The 20,168-nt window shown below is 41.1% G+C and overlaps 1 protein-coding gene across 1 annotated transcript in view; it reads right to left on the bottom strand.

Moving 5' to 3' along the window:
• Positions 1 to 3,511: 3,511 nt before the first annotated feature.
• LOC124572840 (odorant receptor 43a-like) overlaps positions 3,512 to 20,168 on the bottom strand; it is a 34,771-nt gene continuing 18,114 nt past the window's right edge. Inside the window, exons 4-5 of the mRNA XM_047131133.1 lie at positions 17,828 to 17,983; positions 3,512 to 3,571 (exon numbers count right to left, since the gene is read on the bottom strand). Of these exons, the coding sequence (XP_046987089.1) occupies positions 3,512 to 3,571; positions 17,828 to 17,983 (216 nt within the window). The remainder of the gene's footprint in view (positions 3,572 to 17,827; positions 17,984 to 20,168) is intronic.

Here is a 20,168-nt window from a genome sequence, read left to right as displayed (position 1 = left end):
GTCTTACCTCCCAGTTTTGCGTTTTTGGTAATTCATTACTCTACTGGCAAACACGTAGAGAGAAACTGTAATTTTTAGCATTTGTAGCACTTCGGTTTATAACAGGGAGATACATTGCGTAGCATGTAGTAGTGATATTTGATTAAGTATATCGGCAATAGATCACTTCCGGATCCAATTTTCGGAAGTACAATCAAGATAGCCATCATAATTGCACAGTGTCTGGATGTAAACTAGACTTATCCAAACCCTATAATTTTATTAGGGTTTTATGAAAAATTGTCTACAATTGGAGGTTCACTTACTAAGTTTCATTTGTCCATTTTCCATTTCTAAAACTCAAGTGCGTATCATTTAAAAACGTTCCTTCACTTACTTTTAGTCAAATACGCTTACAAATTAAATATTTGGTCTTTCACAGACATTAATTTACAGTAAAACTTACGACGTGTCCCAGGCGGACACTCGAGAATACTACAAATTAAGAATGCGCCAGCAAATCGTTTGATCGCGTATCGTCTTCTGTGGGGTAGCTTGGGCTAGCTGTAAATGTTGTTGCTCATCTATGATTTAATAGAGGCAGTTTCAGATTATACTACAGCCCACAGATGAAATTCGGCTCTCTTTAGCAAAGGCCACTGACGGCAAAAATTCTCGACGGAAGCGGTTGACTTCGGTCTGCGAAAGTTGTTCAGGCGTTTGGTAATGTGTTTGTCTCTATAGAAAATTGACGTTACTGGCTATTTTTCCCATTACTTAATAGTTCATTTTGTTTGCCTGGGAACACTAACTGTTGTTCTTCTAGGAATTAGCCACGTCATAATGTGTTGACTAAGGTTACGACTACGTTGTGATATGGTAATGAAATAGTAAGTTGTTTTTCATAGATCTACATTTGCCTCAATATCGTGGCGTGACAATGGCCTTGTTTAGGCATTTGTAGATACTATTGAGGATTGAGCAATCAATTTTGGCCACCTGCCAAATGAACATTGATCCATTCTTGGAGTTGGGTAACAGTAGGGTTTTTCATTTAGATATATTTAATGGACACTACTCAAGTTTAATTTGTACAACTTTCATCTACATTTTATTCAGATCGCTCATTTTAACTGTGTACGTCACAATCATTTAATGTGAAGGGTGGTTTCGGAGAGAGTGGGAGGGTCACGGGAGCACTTGTGCCTCCCCCCTCCCCTCCTCAGACAGTTCGAGAGAAGCAAAAAGAGAGAAAGAAGAGAGAGAGTAAGGAGAGAGAGAGAGAGAGAGAGAGAGAGAGAGAGAGTGAGAGAGAGAGTCGGTGAGTGAATCTCAGCATAAGCATAATTTTTACCTAAGTGCAACAAGTAATTTTGAATTCAAACAATGCTAAAAGCTTGAATTATCAGAACGTAAGTGTGAGTCCTTGTGTTATGGCTTCAATTCGTTGTTTCCAGCTTCTTTTTTTGTCAGAATTTAAGATAGAACTAGAATAAAGTATAAAGTCGATTGATCGTTTCGTGATTGTGCAGCAGATAAATGAGCAATGCATTACAAGCTATGCAAGCAAAGTTAAATGTTTTATCGATGGAAATTTTTTTAAATTTTTAGGGCTGCGTTCAGACTCACACTTTCATTTAATTTCAGTAAGTATATGTTCTCTCTGGATTCTTTCCCTAGATAGTAACAAACAGTACTGGCACTAGTGCCTATAAACAGCTTTCTTTTAAGCTACGCGTTTCGATTTTCCACCTTCGCCCGGATTCTTAGTCATTACATTCTGCTTGATGTTTCCATCAGGAACCAGAGTATTTCAATTATAATATATTTCTAAATGTGAAATTCAACTCTGTCGTCAGTCACCTTTTCATCGCGGAACCACTGAATCGAATTTGATGAAGTTTCAGATGGAATGCTGAATAGGAATGTATGCTACTTAAAAAGCAATCCATGATAGTGAACCAAGGCAACAGTAACTCTGTTGGCACTGCACTGCTTTGCAGTTCATTGAGCTGCCTAAAATTGGAAAGTACTAAATTGTCGATGTCAAAAAGATATATACAGAAATCCACGAGAGCGTATGCCTATCTTTTACGGTTCACCCATTATCACCATTTCCATCTTTTGATTGTACTTGGTGTAGTGAATTCGCAAGACAAATTTGGTGATTGCGGGTTAACCATAAGAGATAAACGTGTGTGTCCTCATGAACCTTTTCCTAGATTGCTTAAAATCTGTGTTTAGTATGATATCAAATTATGTGCCACATATTGATAAGGTAGTGCGTTTCTGCTCCCGAATCCTGTACTTTAAATAGCAGATTACATTTCAACGGCTGAACAAACTATTATCAAACATACATCACGACAATGGTATATACGTGTGTGTGTGTGTGTGTGTGTGTGTGTGTGTGTGTGTGTGTGTGTGTGTAGGTGGGTGGGTGGGTGTCTGTGTGTCTCTTTATTTTAAAATTAGTCTAAAAATTCCTATAAGAAGACGTTCACCTTTCTGACCCTTATGCCCCATCACCAAAAAAAATTGTGTGTCCGCCCGTGTTTATTGCGTTGCTATATGCCTAGTAAAAATCTCTTTTTGTACAATTTTCTTGTTTTCTTATGTCCAGAAGAAGTGTATCTTGGATAACTTACTGAATTTTTGAAACCCCTGTAATGTAATGACGAGCAAAGCTTACGAGAACAGCTTACTTTGCTCCGATATTTTTACGGCATATCCCTAGGCTAATTATTTTAGCGACGTTTTCTTAACCTATGGTTAGTATTGACTGCGGCACCCATGATATTGTTTATCGTCGCAATGGAGTCATTAGGAATTTCATTATGGGTATTAGAGCTGCATTCGCACTGACGCGACGAATTGCTGTCAGTTAAGCTGCTATATGCTGCACGGTACCAGAAACACCGGCTTGAAGCGGCTGGCAATTAGTTTGCGGGTAAATTTACGGGTAAAATGTCATGCGTGACTAATTTCTTCAGTGTCGCTGCTGAGGGACCTCATGCCATCTGTGTCAAGTTTTTGTTGTGGAGAAAATTGCATACACCATGAAAGTTCAAATCAGTTATGAGGATGACGAATATCACATCAGTATAATTTACAAACATTTCAGGAGGAGGGTAATAAACATCTTTGCAAATATTCGCTTGAAAAAAAGCATTCTTGACAGAATCTTTAATGACTTTTATTGTTCGTACATGTGAATGACGTATTTCTATTCTCATCTATATAAAATTTATGGCTACAATGCATTAAAACTGTTTTATGACATTTTTCTGTGAAACATCAGCTGAATGACTCAGTCAGTATACTAAAGAATAAGTATTTTAATTGCTCACGACCTAAGCACTCTCTGAATTTATATACAGTAATTCGTTTCCGAAATTTCAGTGGCAGGGAGGCTGAAGAAGTAAAGTATTAGGCTTAATGTATTTGTTTATACGCCTGACAAGTCCAATTTTTTCAGAAGTAAGGAAATTAATTTTAAGATATTGGTCTTGCTACATTCGCTGGCCAGTCTTCAACCACTGCCATGGAAGTTGTAAAGCATGTTCAGTAGTGCGTACGTCCCATTCAGCACCTGAAAAAGAAACCGAACACCTGTTAGAACGCCTGATTTTTTTCTTCGTTTTCAAGGCATCAGTATCCCATAGGATGCGAAACTTCTTGAATTTGGACGCTCGAAGTACGTTTTGTGTGCTATAGGAATGCTTGTAACGAAATCCCATTGGACGCAAAATGTATTGCGAGAGTCCACTTTCAGCACTAGCTCTAATTTAAAAAGTGCGGTGTTTTCTCTATTAAGAAAATCGTAATAAGTTAAACAGTGTTTCAGCTATGGTCTAACCAGGAAGTGCTATGAAGACGATCATGGTTTTACATCCCACGAGACGCAGTGAACTGATCGTATTAAGAAAAATCGAAGTCCAGAAAGCGATTCATGAGCAGCAATACGTTTCTAAAGTGAGTGGTAGAACTTTACACAAATTGTAAGTCTAACCCAAAACATTCAAAGTGTTTAACCATATTTATAACTGACTCTCTCATGTTTACTCTTGCGTGACACGAGTTCTTGCAATGTATGTAACAAAGCTAAATCACGGCCTGACATTAAATTTATCATAACTCGAATTAAAATTGCGTTAATATGTACTGCTATACGATTCCGTAGTGCCTGGGTTGTTAAGAAGAGCGATCTATCTCCGAACTAACAATGAAACGTTCTTCTTACACTATCGTATTTATCCGCCGATAACAGGGCGCTACTTTCAACTTAAATACCTTCCTCTGTACGGAAATTACGTATGTGTACGAGTAGAGGGAACGACGACGTACGGAAGTTTGGGTCTATCTGTGGGTCGCGCGCGGAATGCCAAAGCGGTTAGTGCGACTACTCGCGTAAAGCGAAAGATTCAGGTCTGAGTCCAGTCCGGCACAAATTTTCTGTACCGTCAGGCCATTATAGAGCTGATAATTCCTCGTATTCGCAGCTGAGAATACATTTTATGTGTATCCTGTTGTGTTCAGTATCCTAATTAAATAAAACTCAAACTGTCGTTTTTCTGCAGTGATTATACTCTGTACAGTCAGAACATTATGCCGACCATCATAACACCCTGTATGTCCACCTTTGGCACGGAAATCAACGACGACGCGTCGTTGTACGGAAGCAGGGAGACATGGGTAGGTCGCTGGAACCACATGTCCACACACAAGTCACCTAATTCCCATAAATTCCGGGCAGTGAACGATGAGCTCTGACGCTACATTCAGTCATATCCCCGATGTGTTCGATAAGGTTCATATCTGGCAAGTTGGGACCAGAACATCAACGTTAATACGCCACTGTGTTTCTCGAACCACTTCATCACACTACTGGCCCTTGGGGCATGGTACATTGTCTTGCTGAAAATTCCACTGTTGTCAGTTAACATGAGCGTCATGAAGGGGTGTACGTGGTCTCCACCAGTGTACGATACTCCTTGGCCGTCACGGTGCCTATCACGAGCTCTGCCGCTGGACCCATTGATTGCCAGATGAATGATTCCCAGAGCATAATAGCTTGCCTCCGTCCCACCATACAGGTTTCAAGGAGCTGTTCTCATGGAACACGACGGACTCGCGCCTCCCATCGACATGATGACGGAGGTATCTGGATTCTCCTCAGGTCATGCAACGCTCTACCACAGGGCCAACGTCCAGTGCCGATGATCACGTGCCGATTTGAGTCATAGTTGCTGATGTCGTGGTGTTAACATAGGCACATGCATGGGTCGTCGGAGGCCCATCGTAAGGAGTGTTCGGTGCACTGCGTATTAAGACACACTCGTACTCTAACCAGTATTGAACGCTGATGTCAGTTCTGCCACACCTCACCGCCTTTATCAATCTGCCGAGCTTACAAGGTCCGACATCTGTGATCAGGCATGGAGCCCCAAACCCACGACGTCTGGACGAAGATTAACATTGAGTTTAGTCACGTGGTGAAGATAATCACCACAGCACTCCTCGAACACTCGACAAGTCATGTAGTTCCCGAAATGTTCATACCGAGCCTCCGGGCCATCACAGTCTGCTCTCGGTCAGGCTCAGATAGAGCTGGAAGGTCCACATTCTACACACTAGCAGCACACACAGTGATACTACATGCATCGTGCGTGTGTCTGACTAGCAGTCGTTCCTCGCCAGGTGGCGCTACTAAACCCTCAACGATTTTACTATCGATGGTAGGTCAACGGTTATATTTTTCTGACTAATCAGTGTAATCTGTATTGTGAAGCACTTTGCGATGTACAGAGCTAACATCATAAAATTGTTACAATTCATTGTTAAACATGTTAGGAACATGATGAACTGAGAATGAAATTCATACGAAAAACTTGTCTCGAAGCTCAAGAAGTAAAAATCCTCTTTGCCAATGTAGTCATTACACTAAAATGAACAATAAGGAATTTCCACAGAATGAGTAAAATTAACAAATGGCTTTAAATCAAATTTTAATAGATCTCATACGAATAACTGAAATGTAATTAATTACCGAGTACTGCGCCCGACATCGACTGTATTGTGGTGGAAGATGCTAAACCAAAGAAGCTATGTTGAGCAACTGTGCAATATTCTGTACGAGCACTACTGCCGTGCTGGTATGATAGAGGGGACTTTTCATGACGTCACAAACTTGACGCTGACGTCCTAATGTTAGAATGGCCAAAGGATGTGGTGGAAGTGTTTCAATAAAAGATACTGGCTTGCATCTTTTACAGCTAGTTGTTCTGATTATAGTCTAAAGTGTAAAGGAATCACAATTCATTCGTTAGTATACTTTTCCATGGTATGTTTTCTTTTATATGCATGAACGAAATTTGGGTTTGTTACTTTCACGTTATGGTTTTATTTCTCTCAATTAATTGTAGATTTGGAATCAGTTCAGCTGGAAAACTAATTTGGAACACTGTGTGGAAGAAAAGTTGAAAAGCAACGAAACACGTTAAACTATTTTCTCAGTATTTTCGGGATGAGGATACTTTTTTCAGTCCACGTTAAGAGAAATAATGTATTATGAAAGCGGCTTTTTCGTGTTACATACTCCTCTTCTTGGTTATTCGAAACACATAACAAAGGATAGTAGTGTTAACGAGATGCGATACTTCTTTTTATTAGATCAAACAGGTGCCTAAGCGCAGAAAATCGTCTGAAAATACCTTCCTTACAAAAGCACTTTGACATATAGTATTTGAAACAACTGTTGTGTGCACACAACAGAAATTGAGAACAAGTAACAATCGTCTGTTAAGGTTTTGGACAAACTAACACGGCATTGCCGGCTTCAAAGCATCGTACAGCGTAAAGCTGTAGTGTCATCTCTTCTTATTATACCTCCATGACATCCGTCCACTTGCTGGTTACACAATATATAAACACAAAGTAACTCCACTTGTGTTTTTTTTTTCGTCATTTAGACATTGTACTTACTCAGTGGTCTATTCTGATGTCTGATGTGGCTCAAGGTACGATGTGGGGTTTCTTTTAAATAAATATATAAATATGTTGTCTTCATACGTCTCGTAAATTATTTATAAGGAACTTAACCTTAACCTAAGATTCTTGGAAGTATAAGTAATTGATCACAATCAGTATGTGAATTATACTTAAGACTAAAAAAATGAAGAAAATTTTAGTAGCTCTTGGCACTGAGCTTCTGTCTGGTGCACCGGTCTTGTTTATAAAGTCAGTAACTTTTCTGCTTTATAATTTTGACAGAAGTGAAGATAGAGCTTGCAACTTTAGTTACGAGTCAAGTGCTTTGTTTATCTGGTGATTGTTTATAAATAAATGCTTATCAGTTAGCAAACGAACCAGACAGAACTCACCAATTTAGCCACCACACTTCGTTGGTTCGCTAAATTCAGGGAAAATAACGAAGACCTACTACAACGTGAATCCCATACTATGGTTTTTAAGACTTTCTTTTTTCAGTTTCTTGTTATGAAAACACAATTTTTCCTTCTTTTCCATGTAAACGAACTGAGAATAAAGCCAGAAAGGAAAGCAAACAAGTGTAGACGAATTCAAGATCCAAATTGAGCACGGAGGGACGGCTGTGGTGAAGTGGGATCGTTATGGAAGTACAATTCACTTTTCTTTTCAGAATCGCTTGCTCATATCAACCAATGACAATTACCTCACACTTTTACATTGCAGTTTGTGGCAATTTTCGAGTATTGGTGTTAGAATTGTCTTTGCCCCAATGAACGAATGCATTTTCAAATGACCTAGGTGGTGACAAGAGCAAGCGATTCTGCGAAGTAATGCCTATGAAGCAGTTGTAAGTGATGGTAAGAAAACTAGATACCATGTTGGACAGGATAAAGGACTTGTCTACTAAACGAGACTCTGTCTGCCAAACAAGAGCCAATGGCCAGTGAAAGGATGCTACAACAACTGATTTATTTAATTTATCTACAACTAATCGTGTGATGGCTACTGAAATAGCTGAGTTATCCAGTAAGCAGGATTCTATAGCAATTTCATTTAATGAACTATCCAGTAAGTAGGATACTGTAGCATAACACATTCACTGAATTATCCAATAAACAATTTGCTGTGCCGACTAATCAAGAGAAGATTTAGTTGTAAATCTCAAAATATCCCGTAAAACAACATGTATTATTGCATGACAAACTGATGGAATACCCGCACTGAAGGTAGCCTGTAAGGGCATACATGGTACAGGTCTTCTCTGAAAATGTAGGTCAAGTAATTCAAAAGCAGACAAAATTGTCAGGAACCATTTAGAAGTTATCAATCAAAATGGATGATTAAGCTGCTAAACAGGATAAAGTTCGAAATGACACGGTCGAATTGGATGAGCAGTTACTAAATGAGTAATTTATCTCGTGGATTGATATGAAAGAAGAACACCTTGTTCAATTAGCAGTGATTAAGGTGCAGAAAGTTATTAAGAAACCTTGTAACAGTCCAGCAGGGGACCATAATACCCCCAACTCAGTTGCTGTCAAGAAATGCAGAAAAAAGGAAAAACAAGAAGTTGGACTAAGATTTCTCCACTACGCCGTAGAATTGTCGGCGTCCAATTTAACGAACAGCGAAAAGAACTATCTGAGACTAACGATTTATAAGACATCTATGATACAAGTGTCGGAGGAAGACTCTGCGCCGGATATAGTGTTCAGCTAGAAGGAACAGCGTTTGCACTACACAAAATGACGTGTGACAAACAAACTGTACGTTGCCTAACGATTATAACTACGAAGGGAATCTCAGTCGACATCGACAGTTTCACGTATTTACATCTGACAAAAAGAGTTTCTACCCCATCGTCGTTGTAAGTGCTTTTCATGGAGACATGCCAAAATCATGATCTGAGATATGGAAGATCGCTTTCACTCTAGTTTGTACACAGGGAATGCACCTTTGCGTGCAATAGAAATTGCTGTGGCATGTGACACGTGTAATGATTCTGAGAAGGCATTTTTAGTGAAATGGTTTTCAGGAATAGAAGAGAGACTGAGGCAGGAACTGTTTAAACTGAACCTTTTCAGCTATAAAACCGAAGTTTCAGGAAATACTTCGAAAAACATTTGAGTAAGACCAAGTTCTAGGACAACTCAGTACCACAGAAACATATTGTTTGGACATAGAAATGTAAATTACCTGCTCCCGTACGAGAGAAACTAGTCAATGTGTCCGAGACTGGTATCAAGGTATTTTAAGAGAATGAGATGTTCCATAGGAACAAGAAAACCAATGAAAATTGGGAATTAGTCATGTAAATGTGAATGCATAACTGAACGGATCGGTAGACTCACGTACCAACAATAGTAATGGAAATGCGTTTAGAAGTGTCAATAATCGTAATTGATTCCTTAGGGGAAAAAGTTACATGACATGTTTCACCCTCATTAGTCTACTTTTAACAATATGAGTTAACAGTGGCAAAACCATTTAAACAATCAGCAACAAAACTGAGAGAGCTCTGATGTTGAGAGGATTGGGCAGTTGAAGTTCAACCCTGACACAATCTTCCTGGAATGAGGTAGGGGAAAATAGAAGATGTAGAATTTGTGCAGCACAACAAGGAATTTGTCATAAAGGAAGAGTTATACCCTAACAATCGACAGTATCAAATCACACAGAATAATGTGTACCAAGCAGCATTTGAGGCCTATATAGAGAAAATACCCATTGGGATTACTTTAGTTACGGGGGCTGCTGTGAGCGTGATTTTCATGAATATATATCGAAGAATATGTGAGGAAGTTGATGTGCCTATCTTGCCCATTAGTAAGTCATGTTCTGGGAGGGTTTGATATGAGATCACAAAATTTTTAATGGAGGGTTCGCCTATCAGTGAGGCTAGGGATTGGAGCAACAATTGATGTGTTTATTAATAGTGAACTGTCTTATCGGAGTTGATTTCCAACGAGAGGGAAAGGCTAAGATTTACCTCTCTGTGGGCCTTTGGTTGTTTTATAATAGACGGCAAGGAATCATTAATGTAATTATTTAAAGCTCAGGAAGGCCATGACAGATATTGCCAAAATACAAAAACTGAATACGTGACCAAGGAAGAGAAAACACACGGGTGGCAGCAACCACTTGCCAGTAGTGCTGTTGATTTAAAAGAATGAAAGTGTTAGTCAGCTGGCCTTGATGGAAAACAGCAATCGAATGTGACAGTTCTTCTATTGCAATATATTAAAGTGTCTAAAATGAACTGGGAATGAGAAGAGGCTATACATGTCATTAGAAAGGGAAGCCATATGAATCCCTCTATTATCCTTTGTATCCCATTCACTTAGCTGGGAAACCTACGGTTGCATAGGAAATTGTATATATTTTTGTATATAGCTAACAGTGTAGGATTTTTCCTTTTTTCTGAAAGTGTTTGTTAATATTAAGGTAATTTTAGTTTACATAAATATAAGAATAAATTCTTGGTTTCAAACCAATGCTCACACGCGAGCAACTGCATTAATATTGTTCGTATTAATGCCACATACATCTATAACATTCACTGACTTGCGAGGTAGAGCAATGATGTGAGAAAGGGCTTTCATATAGACAGCAAATGAGATACAACGTAATGCAGGCTGTACTCTGCTTTAGGTTGTTAATCACACTAAAATAGTAAATATGGTTGTAATAACCGGTAATTTGTTTTTGGGAGATACAGGATAACCTGTGGTACATAATATATATTGCATCAGTTGCAAGAAAAGCGTGAGGCGCATAGAAACAAACCATGTGGTTCCAGTGTGGGAGTTACCAGTGAATTCGCACTATTAATGAAACTTGAGTAAAAAGCATTATGCAATATAGGAAATACCCATCATTCATGTCATAGAGGAGCCCTTTTAAGCCTAATCCAATCTATTGATTGCTTCTACTATGAAGATACGACAGGCTGTAACTGAAGAAATGAAAGTAGGAACTTAGAGACTGTTGTGTATCATTGTTGAGAACTGCGAACTAAAATAACAAGTTACACGTGAGGGACCAAACTCAGATATGCATGAGTTGCAGGAGTGATAGACATATCAAATAAAGTTTTGCGTCACCGCGGTTCCTAGAACTCCGGAAGATAGACAGACGTTAACTGTGGATATTGTATCACAGACACAGTCCTTTTGACTGTTCAGAGAAGTCACTAAACTCGCCAAAAGATGTAAACAACCATGCACGAGCAGCGCATAATAGACGGAAAGGGTCTGACAGCCGAACAGTTACAGTCATTCCACGAGCAAGGCGTTTCACGGCTCATGTTATCTATAGTTCAACCATGCCTAGACGGTCAATAAATACCGCGGATCGATCGCACCTGCATTGTTACTTCGTGCGAGGAAGGGCTCTCAACAAAGGAAGTGTCCGGGAGTCTCGGAGTGAACCAAAGCGACGTTGTTCGGACGTGGAGGAGACACAGAGAGATAGGAACTGCCGATGACGTGTCTAGCGCAGGCCGTTCAAGTGCTGCTACTGCAGTGAATGACTGCTACCTACGGATTATGGCTCGCAGGAACCCTGACAGCAACACCAGCATGTTGAATAATGCTTTTCGTGCAGCCACAAGGACGTCGTGTTACGACTCAAACTGTGCGCAATAGGCTGCTTGATGCGCAACTTCACTCCCGACGACCAGGGCGACGTCCATCTTTGCCACTAGGAGACCATGCAGCGCGGTACAGATGGGCCCTAGAACACGCCGATGGGCCGCTGAGGATTGGTATCACATTCTCTTCACCGATGAGCGTCACATATGCTTTAAACCAGACAATCGTTGGAGACGTGTTTGGAGGCAACCCGGTCAGGCTGAACGCCTTAGACAAACAGTCCAGAGAGTGCAGGAAGGAGGATGTTCCTTGCACCTTTGGGGTGGTATTATGTGGGGCCGACGTATCCCGCTGGTGGTCATGGAAGACGCCGTAACGGCTGTACGATACGTGAATGCCATCCTCCGACCGACAGCGCAACCATATCGGCAGCATATTGGCGAGGCATTCGTCTTCATGGACGACAATTCGCGCCCACATCGTGCACGTTTTGTGAATGACTTCCTTCAGGATAACGACATCACAAGACTAGAGTGGCCAGTATGTTCTCCACACATGAAACCCATCGAACATGCCTTGGATATATTGAAAAGTTCTGTTTGTGGACGACGTAACCCACCAACCACTTTGAGTGATCTACGCCGAATCGCCGTTGCAGGGTGGGACAATGTGGACCAACAGTGCCTCGATGAACTTGTGGATAGTATTTCACTACGAATACAGGTATGCATCAATGCAAGACGACGTGCTACTGGGTATTAGAGATACCGGTGTTAACAGCAATCTGGGCCATCACATTTAAAGACTCGCTGTATGGTGGTACAACATGCAATGTATGGTTTTCGTGAGGAACGAAAAGGGCGGAAACGATGTTTATGTTGATCTCTGTTCCAATTTTCTGTACAGATTCCGGAACTCTCGCAACCGAGGTAATGCAAACCTTTTTTTGATGTATGTACAAGCAGGAGAAAGTTTTCTTTTTATTGGTTTGAGATTAATATTTTTTCTTGAGTTAATGCCTTCAACTACTTTTTAAAGTAGATAAAACTATTAGACTGGTAGTGTAAGGATATCTATATAGCAAAAACCCAATATGAATCAGTGTGGCTGCTATATGCTTTATGCTTGTATGGACAAAACGTTATCTAAAATACAATAAACTATACGCATATGAATTGACAAAATACTAGGACAGACATTAGTTAAGCATTCAGCATGCAGAACGTTTTACCAATCACACATACCGTACACTGTGATGTCGAATTATAATGAATAAATAATCCATAGATAGTCTTATGTGGATTAGGAAGCCCATTTCAGAGAACGACACTAAGGTGCCGGTCTCGTAAGGAAGAGAGGTTATAATGCACAGGCAGTAATGGCAACAGAAAGCTGGTTGAAGCCAGACGTCAATGACAACGATATCCTACGTTTGGACTGGAATGTTTATTGTATGGATAGGTTAGTAGCCAATGGTGGCGGCGTCTTTAGTGCAGTAAAAATTCGATGAAATCTAGCGAGGTTATCGTGGATTCCGAATGTGAATTAACCTGGGTGATATTAAGAATCAAAGAACGGTCAAAAATAGTGAACGGATGCTTTTATAGACCATCTGAGTCAGGATCTGTAGTTGTAGAGCGCTTCAGACTGAATTTGCAAAGTACCATTAGTAATTTTCCTGATCATGCCCTTGTAATAGAGGGTGACTTCCACTTGTCAAGCATAGACTGGTATTGTTATGCCATCAAGACTGCTGCCAGAGGCAGGGAATCGTGTGGCATTGTTCTGGATGTCTTGTCCGAAAATTACCTTGAGCACATAGTCAGAGAACCCACTCGTGCGGGTAACTTCTTAGACCTCCTGGCAACAGACACACCTCAACTTACCGAATCAGTTAACGTAGAGGAAGGTATCAGTGATCGGAGGGATGTGACGCCAACTATGACGACGAGTCCCTACAAGGAATGTCAAGTAGGACTGATAGAGGAGATAGAAAAGATCCAAAGAACAGCGGGGCGTTTCGTCACGGGATCGTTTATCTGGCGAGACACCGATACGGATATGCTGAACAAACTCCACTGGCAGACGTTACAAGAGAGACGTTGTGCATCATGCAGAGATTTACTACTGAAATTCGGGAGAGCACTTTTCAGGAGGAGTCAGACGACAACATATTTCTTCCCCCCACATACATCTCGCGTATTGGCCACGAGGAGAAAATTCGAGAAAATAGAGCCAATACAGAGGCATACCGACAATCACTCTTCCCACGCACTATTCGCGAGTGGAACATGGTTGGAGGGACCGATAGTGGTGCCGAATGTAATCTCCACCACACAACATTTGCGAGATGTAGCCGCGCGTTCTGAGGTGCCTTCCCACGGTTCGCACTGCTCCACCCGTTGGAGGTTCGAGTCCTCCCTCGGGCATGAGAGTGTCTGTTGTCCTTAGGGAAAGTTAGTTTAAGCTAGATTAATTAGTGTGTAAGCCTAGGGACCGATGATCTCAGTAGTGTAGTCGTATACGAACTTACCATAAATTTCCAAATTTTTGTCAGCAGTAACACCGCTGTTCACCTCCCAAATATTTTCAGAATGGAGCCTCTCTCCATGTCACGTCCGTATTCGCTAACGATGATCATCGAGAGTAGTGCAGAGCTGTCACGCACTGCTGAGTGCAACCGGCATAGTACTGCCCTACTGTAGCTAGTCACCGACCAGTGGTGCAGGAAGAGACAGAATACTGCAGAAAGTCCATTAACTGTTCTTGAATAGCGGATAGGAATGTGAAGGTTTTGTGGTGTGTTTGGTGCACAGTACAGGGTTCCTCTCTTGTGGTGATCAGACTTGGTGAACTGGAACCTTGACGCCGAATATACCTGATATCACGTACCGTTACAGTGCAACACTGGGCCACTGTTGTATGCCAATGTCCCAAAAATCTACATGTTTCATGAGTCGTCTAGCCAGCCAAATTTTGATCAAAATGCGGTCGTCCTCAACTTCTGTCAGGTGCTGAGAACGCTGTCTCACGATAGTATGCTGTCCTTCATAGTGATCCCTCAATATCTTATGCTATTGAGCCACCTTTTACGCCCTAGTGGGTTTGCTAACAAGACAAATTAGAACAATAGTGAAGCACATTGTACACTGTAGTACCAGCAGCAGATGATTGTAGCTTTCTCATCATTTACTTGCACATAAATGCCGATAATATACAGGGTATTCGGAAATTCCGGTTACTGATTTCTAGGACTTGTAGAGGGAACTGAGTTGGCCATATTTTGATTTGAAATCCGTACCCGGATTTATAAACGTGTTTGTTAGGTAGTTATAGTGAGTGGTGATGGGGGAGGGGTTGGGGGACGTGCTTACGTCGGATCGGCTGATGTCATTTGACGTCTATCGTACCTATCTTGTTCGAGCCTAATTCAATTGTCTGTGAGAGCATCATGGTTGAGTACACATTCGCAGAATACACCGAGATGATCCTTCCGTATGGCGAAGGTAACGGTAATGGAAGAACTAGCTCACCATCTTTGTCAATATCGTTATTCACAACGTCTGACTTCACCGCATATCCTTTTCGCCACAACTACTCAACGACTTTCAGGAAGGGGTGCCTTCACTGTCAGCAGGAATGACTGATGTGCTCCAAAGAGACGCCGCACACCGGAATTAACTGTAAATTTGTAAAAACTGATCAGGTTTCCTGTTTGTTTCCCTAGTTAATAAAGAATGGAACGGTAAAACAAGTGATGTAGTGGCTCAAGCCAAACAAATTACTGGAATAATTTGGCACGTTACCAAAATGTTTTCAAACGATTGTAGCAGACATAGTTTCCTATTGAATATTTTATGTTCTCACTCCTCTGTACTAATAATACAAGTTTGTAACGATGATTTCCGAACACCCTGTGTATACCGGCAGACTAGGGTGGCTGAAAAAGGTCTGAAAAACTAATTGTTAAGAAAAAATTCTGTACATTGCACCGTATCCGAGTTAACTAGCATTGAAGTTAGCCAATCAGGCAGTTGCGCTCGAAAATTCAAGCATCCCCTCGAAGATGGTGTTCTTCATTTGGTTTCTTAAAACCGTACAAGACAGAGACATAAAAATTTGGCAAGGGACGATAGTACGGATCGAACCCGACCCAAAGGCTCAGCAGTCTCGTGCGCAGTCATCTACGCTATGAGAAAAACTGACACTAATTGTGTCTGGCAGGCGGTTTGAGTTTGCTCGTGCAACGACCTGATTATATAACTTTTCAGACTTTTTCTAACCACCCATACACACATCTACACACACACACACACACACACACACACACACTCACACACACACACTCACACACACACACACACACACACACACACACACACATAGGGCGACGATAACTAAAAAGGACATACCACAGGGAAAGATTCCTGACTGGAAATGGAGGAAAAGAAGTCCTGTGAACATGTGTCTGCAAATGCATGGTTGCCACAGTAGATGGCGTTGACGAATGAAATTTTATCTGCCAATGTGCTCATTGTGCGTTGTGTAGCGTTAGAGACTGTGTGATTGACGCAGTGCACTGTGAGCGGAGTAATGATCCGATATTTATGTCGGAAATAAGACGAGATGGTGTTTGTGTACGACCAACCAGATGGAAACGGTCGAGAGGCAACACGAATATACCAAAAGAAGTAAAAGCAAAAAGCAATCTGTCTTGAGGCCACAAGTGGCCCATCGGGACCATCCGACCGTCGTGTTATCCTCAGATAAGGAAGTGGATAGAAGGGGCATGTGGTCAGCACATCGCTCTCCTTGTCGTTAAGATGGTTTTCTTTGACCGGAGCCGCTACTATTCGGTCGAGTAGCTCCTCAATTGGCATCACGAGGCTGAGTGCACCCAGAAAAACGGCAGCAGTGCATGGTGACCCGGATGGTCACCCATCGAAGTTCCGGCCACGCCCGACAGAGCTTAACTTCGGTGATCTGACAGGAACCGGTGTATCTACTGCGGCAAGGCCGTTGCCTACCTTAACAAGAACCCTCACAGAAACCATCCACATCACACAACATTTCAAGCCCTTTTTGGGCGTTTATGTAACCATGGCGCTTTTCAGGCAGTCAAACTTGCTGGGAGGCGGCAGACTGTGCGTACACCAGAGCTCGAAGACCACTTTGTACAGTATACTGAGACAAACCCTAGTACAACCTCCAGGCAAGTGGCCCACCAACCTGGTGTAAGGTGAAGTACGATTATGTGCATTCTGCATGACAGCTGTTATTCCTGTCACCTGCAACGACTTAAAGAATTATCAGCAGCGGATTTCCCTATTCGGGAAGGATTTTGTCGATGGATTTTGCACCAGAGCATCACCGCTTTGGGATTTCTATCAGCTGTCTTTATAATTGTTATCTGTGGACTTCATACAAATGGTTGAGGTGTATCATTAACATCGGTTCAGCATCTGTATGTGTGTGAGGGCAGTGATTCTTGGCGACCACACACTTGGACTGGTTTTTATTCCACAACGTCTCGACTTGGACTTCCTGCGGAACACTCTGCCTGAGTTGTTTGGGAATGTGTCTTTGGCAGTAGGACAGATTATGTGGTTCTTCGTGACGGAGCACCATCCCACTTCCGCCTTACGGTTCGCCAATGCGTCAACAGCGACTTGCCCGGACATTGGATAGAATGCGCAGGCCCGGTAAGGTGGCTTGCTAGATCACCAGACTTACACTCTATGGATTTTTAACACTGGGGGTATCTTACAAGCTTCGTGTATGCTAAACACGTTGCTGATGTACAGACTCTTCAACAGGATGTTCATGACGCCCGTGACGCTATCCGGATAGACGCCATAACGTACGAAATAGAGCGGTAGGCCATGATGCGACATGTGGACTCGTGCATTGAATCTCACTCAGGCCATTTTGAACACATGTATGCGGTACAGCTCCGTACTGTGTTCTGGGACGATTTTTTGTCATTGCACGCACGCCGTCCATTTCCGGACATAAGGTCGTAGGACAATCTTTCCTATATTTCCAGTCAGGAATCTTTCCCTGCAGTTTGTTGGTTTTATTGGTGTTCACCCAGTATGAACTGTCAAACTTGCAAATAAATAGATAAAGCATAAACAAAAATGCGTGTCGCATATTAATAACTATTACAGCAGGCAATGTAACACTCTCAGGATTGCTTGATTCCAAATGTGTAACGAAGGCATTTCAGAACAATAATGGAATCAACGTAAAATGTGCTCACTAACCTGTAATAGCATCTGCTTAGACAGTTTACAGGTCTTCCCGACAGTGATCTCCATCGGCTGCATAGATCGCATCATGAAGATGAGCAGGTTACGCTTGAAGCGGATGTCACAGTCCGCCCAGCCGCAGTTGAAAGCACAGTTGACCAGCTTCTCACTCTGAAACAGAGTCATTGCTCTTGTTTATTGTAATTATAATTTTTGTGGCAGCATAACGACGTGAAAACTACTATGAGTTTTGCTTTTGAATACTAAGTCCTTCGAGATGTCTGAACATATTCCTACTGCCTTTTTCGTAATAAATCCACCATTTTCTCATTCTTGTTGAGACGCTTATTAAATGAATAAGTAAGATGGTTGTGTTAATTCAAGGAATATTTTTAACAAAAAAAAGTAGGTGGTGCAATTGAAGTACTCATATTAACATTTAAAATTGTCCTTACTGAACATCTCTGATGCGTGGAATATATAGCAGCTGGAAAATAAGCGATGGATTCTTTTGGAATAGATAGAAGCAGTAATGTCACGCGCGTTTAATATGAGAATAAACATCGCGACTTCAAGATACAATGTGGCATTTAGAGTTGCTAGGTGGGCAATGGGGACGAATAAACTTCCACTTACAACTGGCTATTTGACTATCTGCAGGAAATCGTCTTAAATGGTTAATTATACCAATTTATGCTCCTAAGATGTCTTTTCCCCTCTTGAATTTCAGTATTAATTTAAAATGGAAATTAAATTCAGATAACTTGAAAGGCCGTAAAACGCCCATTTGATCCATGTGACGACTATGACTTCACTGTCTTACACACTGCTCGTACTGTCTTAAAGTGGATTCCCGGTGACAGCTCGTCTTGAAATTTACGTTTCGGAAAATGGGTTACAAATTGTGTGTAGTTACATGGGATACAAATACATGTATAAGAGCTCCGTAAAAATTGCTCTTCATTGAAAGAATGAGAAGATGCATTAAATGTGGTTGCAAATAGCTTATAGATTCAAGTGAAACAGTGGTCACTAGCGTTTTTATTTCTGTGAGAATCATCTCCAGGTAAGTAAACTCATTCTACATTGACCGGTTGTCACTTGTAGCGTAATAGATAGCGTGCTGGGCGTGTGACGCAGTGTCCGCAAGATCGACATTCATTGGGAGCAAGTTCCTTCTTTTTCCTTCCTGTCCTCTTCCCTTAATACTACTGTTTTCTTAGGTTTACTTTATTCGTAATACAGTTATGGAAAAGCTATACATTCTGTATCATATAACATTTTAATATCAGTAGCCATATTCATTTATTACTTGAATTTTACTCCTGATCAGTTTCAGATGTATCAGAAGGATCTGTCTTTCCTTTCTGATGTAGCTCTAACTCTGAAGAATCTGACAAACCGTGTATCAGTTTCAGACCACATTACTCTTCCCAAAGAAGTCGTTGAAGACTGGCCACTTCCATCTGTCTTCATTAAAGCTATGTAATTTTGGCAAAGAGAAAAACTATACTTTCGCTTTGAAACTGATAGGAAATGTAATAAGACCAGGGCATTACGGTAAAATGAAAGATGGTACTGTTTAAAATTTGATAAACAATAATGTTTCAGCGGCAGTGGGACAGTGGGTGTTTTAATGTTCTGGTGCGCCACCTAAATATTTTATAGTCTTAACTGTTCGGTGGTAGAGATCGATACTTGGTCGGACTGTGAAATAGTCTTCATAAAGCTGTCAATCAGACAAGGATCGACCATTGTATTAGGATGTTTTTATAGACCACCAGTATCCGCAACAAACGTCGCAGAACGTTACAGGGAAAGTCTTGAGTACACAGGAAATAAATAACCAAATCACCCGATAGTTATAGGTGGAGTCTTTAATATGGCATCCATTGACTGGGAAAATTACATGTTTATCACAGGGGGCAAAAGCAAAGACTCGTGTGAAGTTATTCTTGGAGCGCTCTCAACATACAACGTTGAGTAATTGGTTAGAAAACCAACTCGAGATGGGAACATATTAGATATCTTGGCTACAAACAGACTTGATCCTTTTGATGAAGTTAATCTAGGAGAAGGTATTAGCGACCATAACGTCGTTGTGGCTTCTGTGTCAGTAGAAGTTTTCTTATTTGGGAAAGCAAATAAAAGTGCCATTAATGAGTATCATCATAGTCAGCTCCAAGCATTCACCGCCGGACACAAAGATATTGAGCATCTTTGGTCGGAATTTAAAGGTATTGACCACCACTTGCTAAATAAGTATGTGTCTAGCAAAAATATAGGGGAGGGAAAGGATCCACATTGGTGCAACAAACATATTAGGAAGTTCTGAGAAAGCAGAGAATTTTGTACA

Source organism: Schistocerca americana, chromosome 1 (genome assembly GCF_021461395.2).
Source record: "Schistocerca americana isolate TAMUIC-IGC-003095 chromosome 1, iqSchAmer2.1, whole genome shotgun sequence".
Lineage (NCBI taxonomy): Eukaryota > Metazoa > Arthropoda > Insecta > Orthoptera > Acrididae > Schistocerca > Schistocerca americana.
Note: the sequence above shows the minus strand (reverse complement) of the source record. Positions and strands in the feature narration are given on the sequence as shown.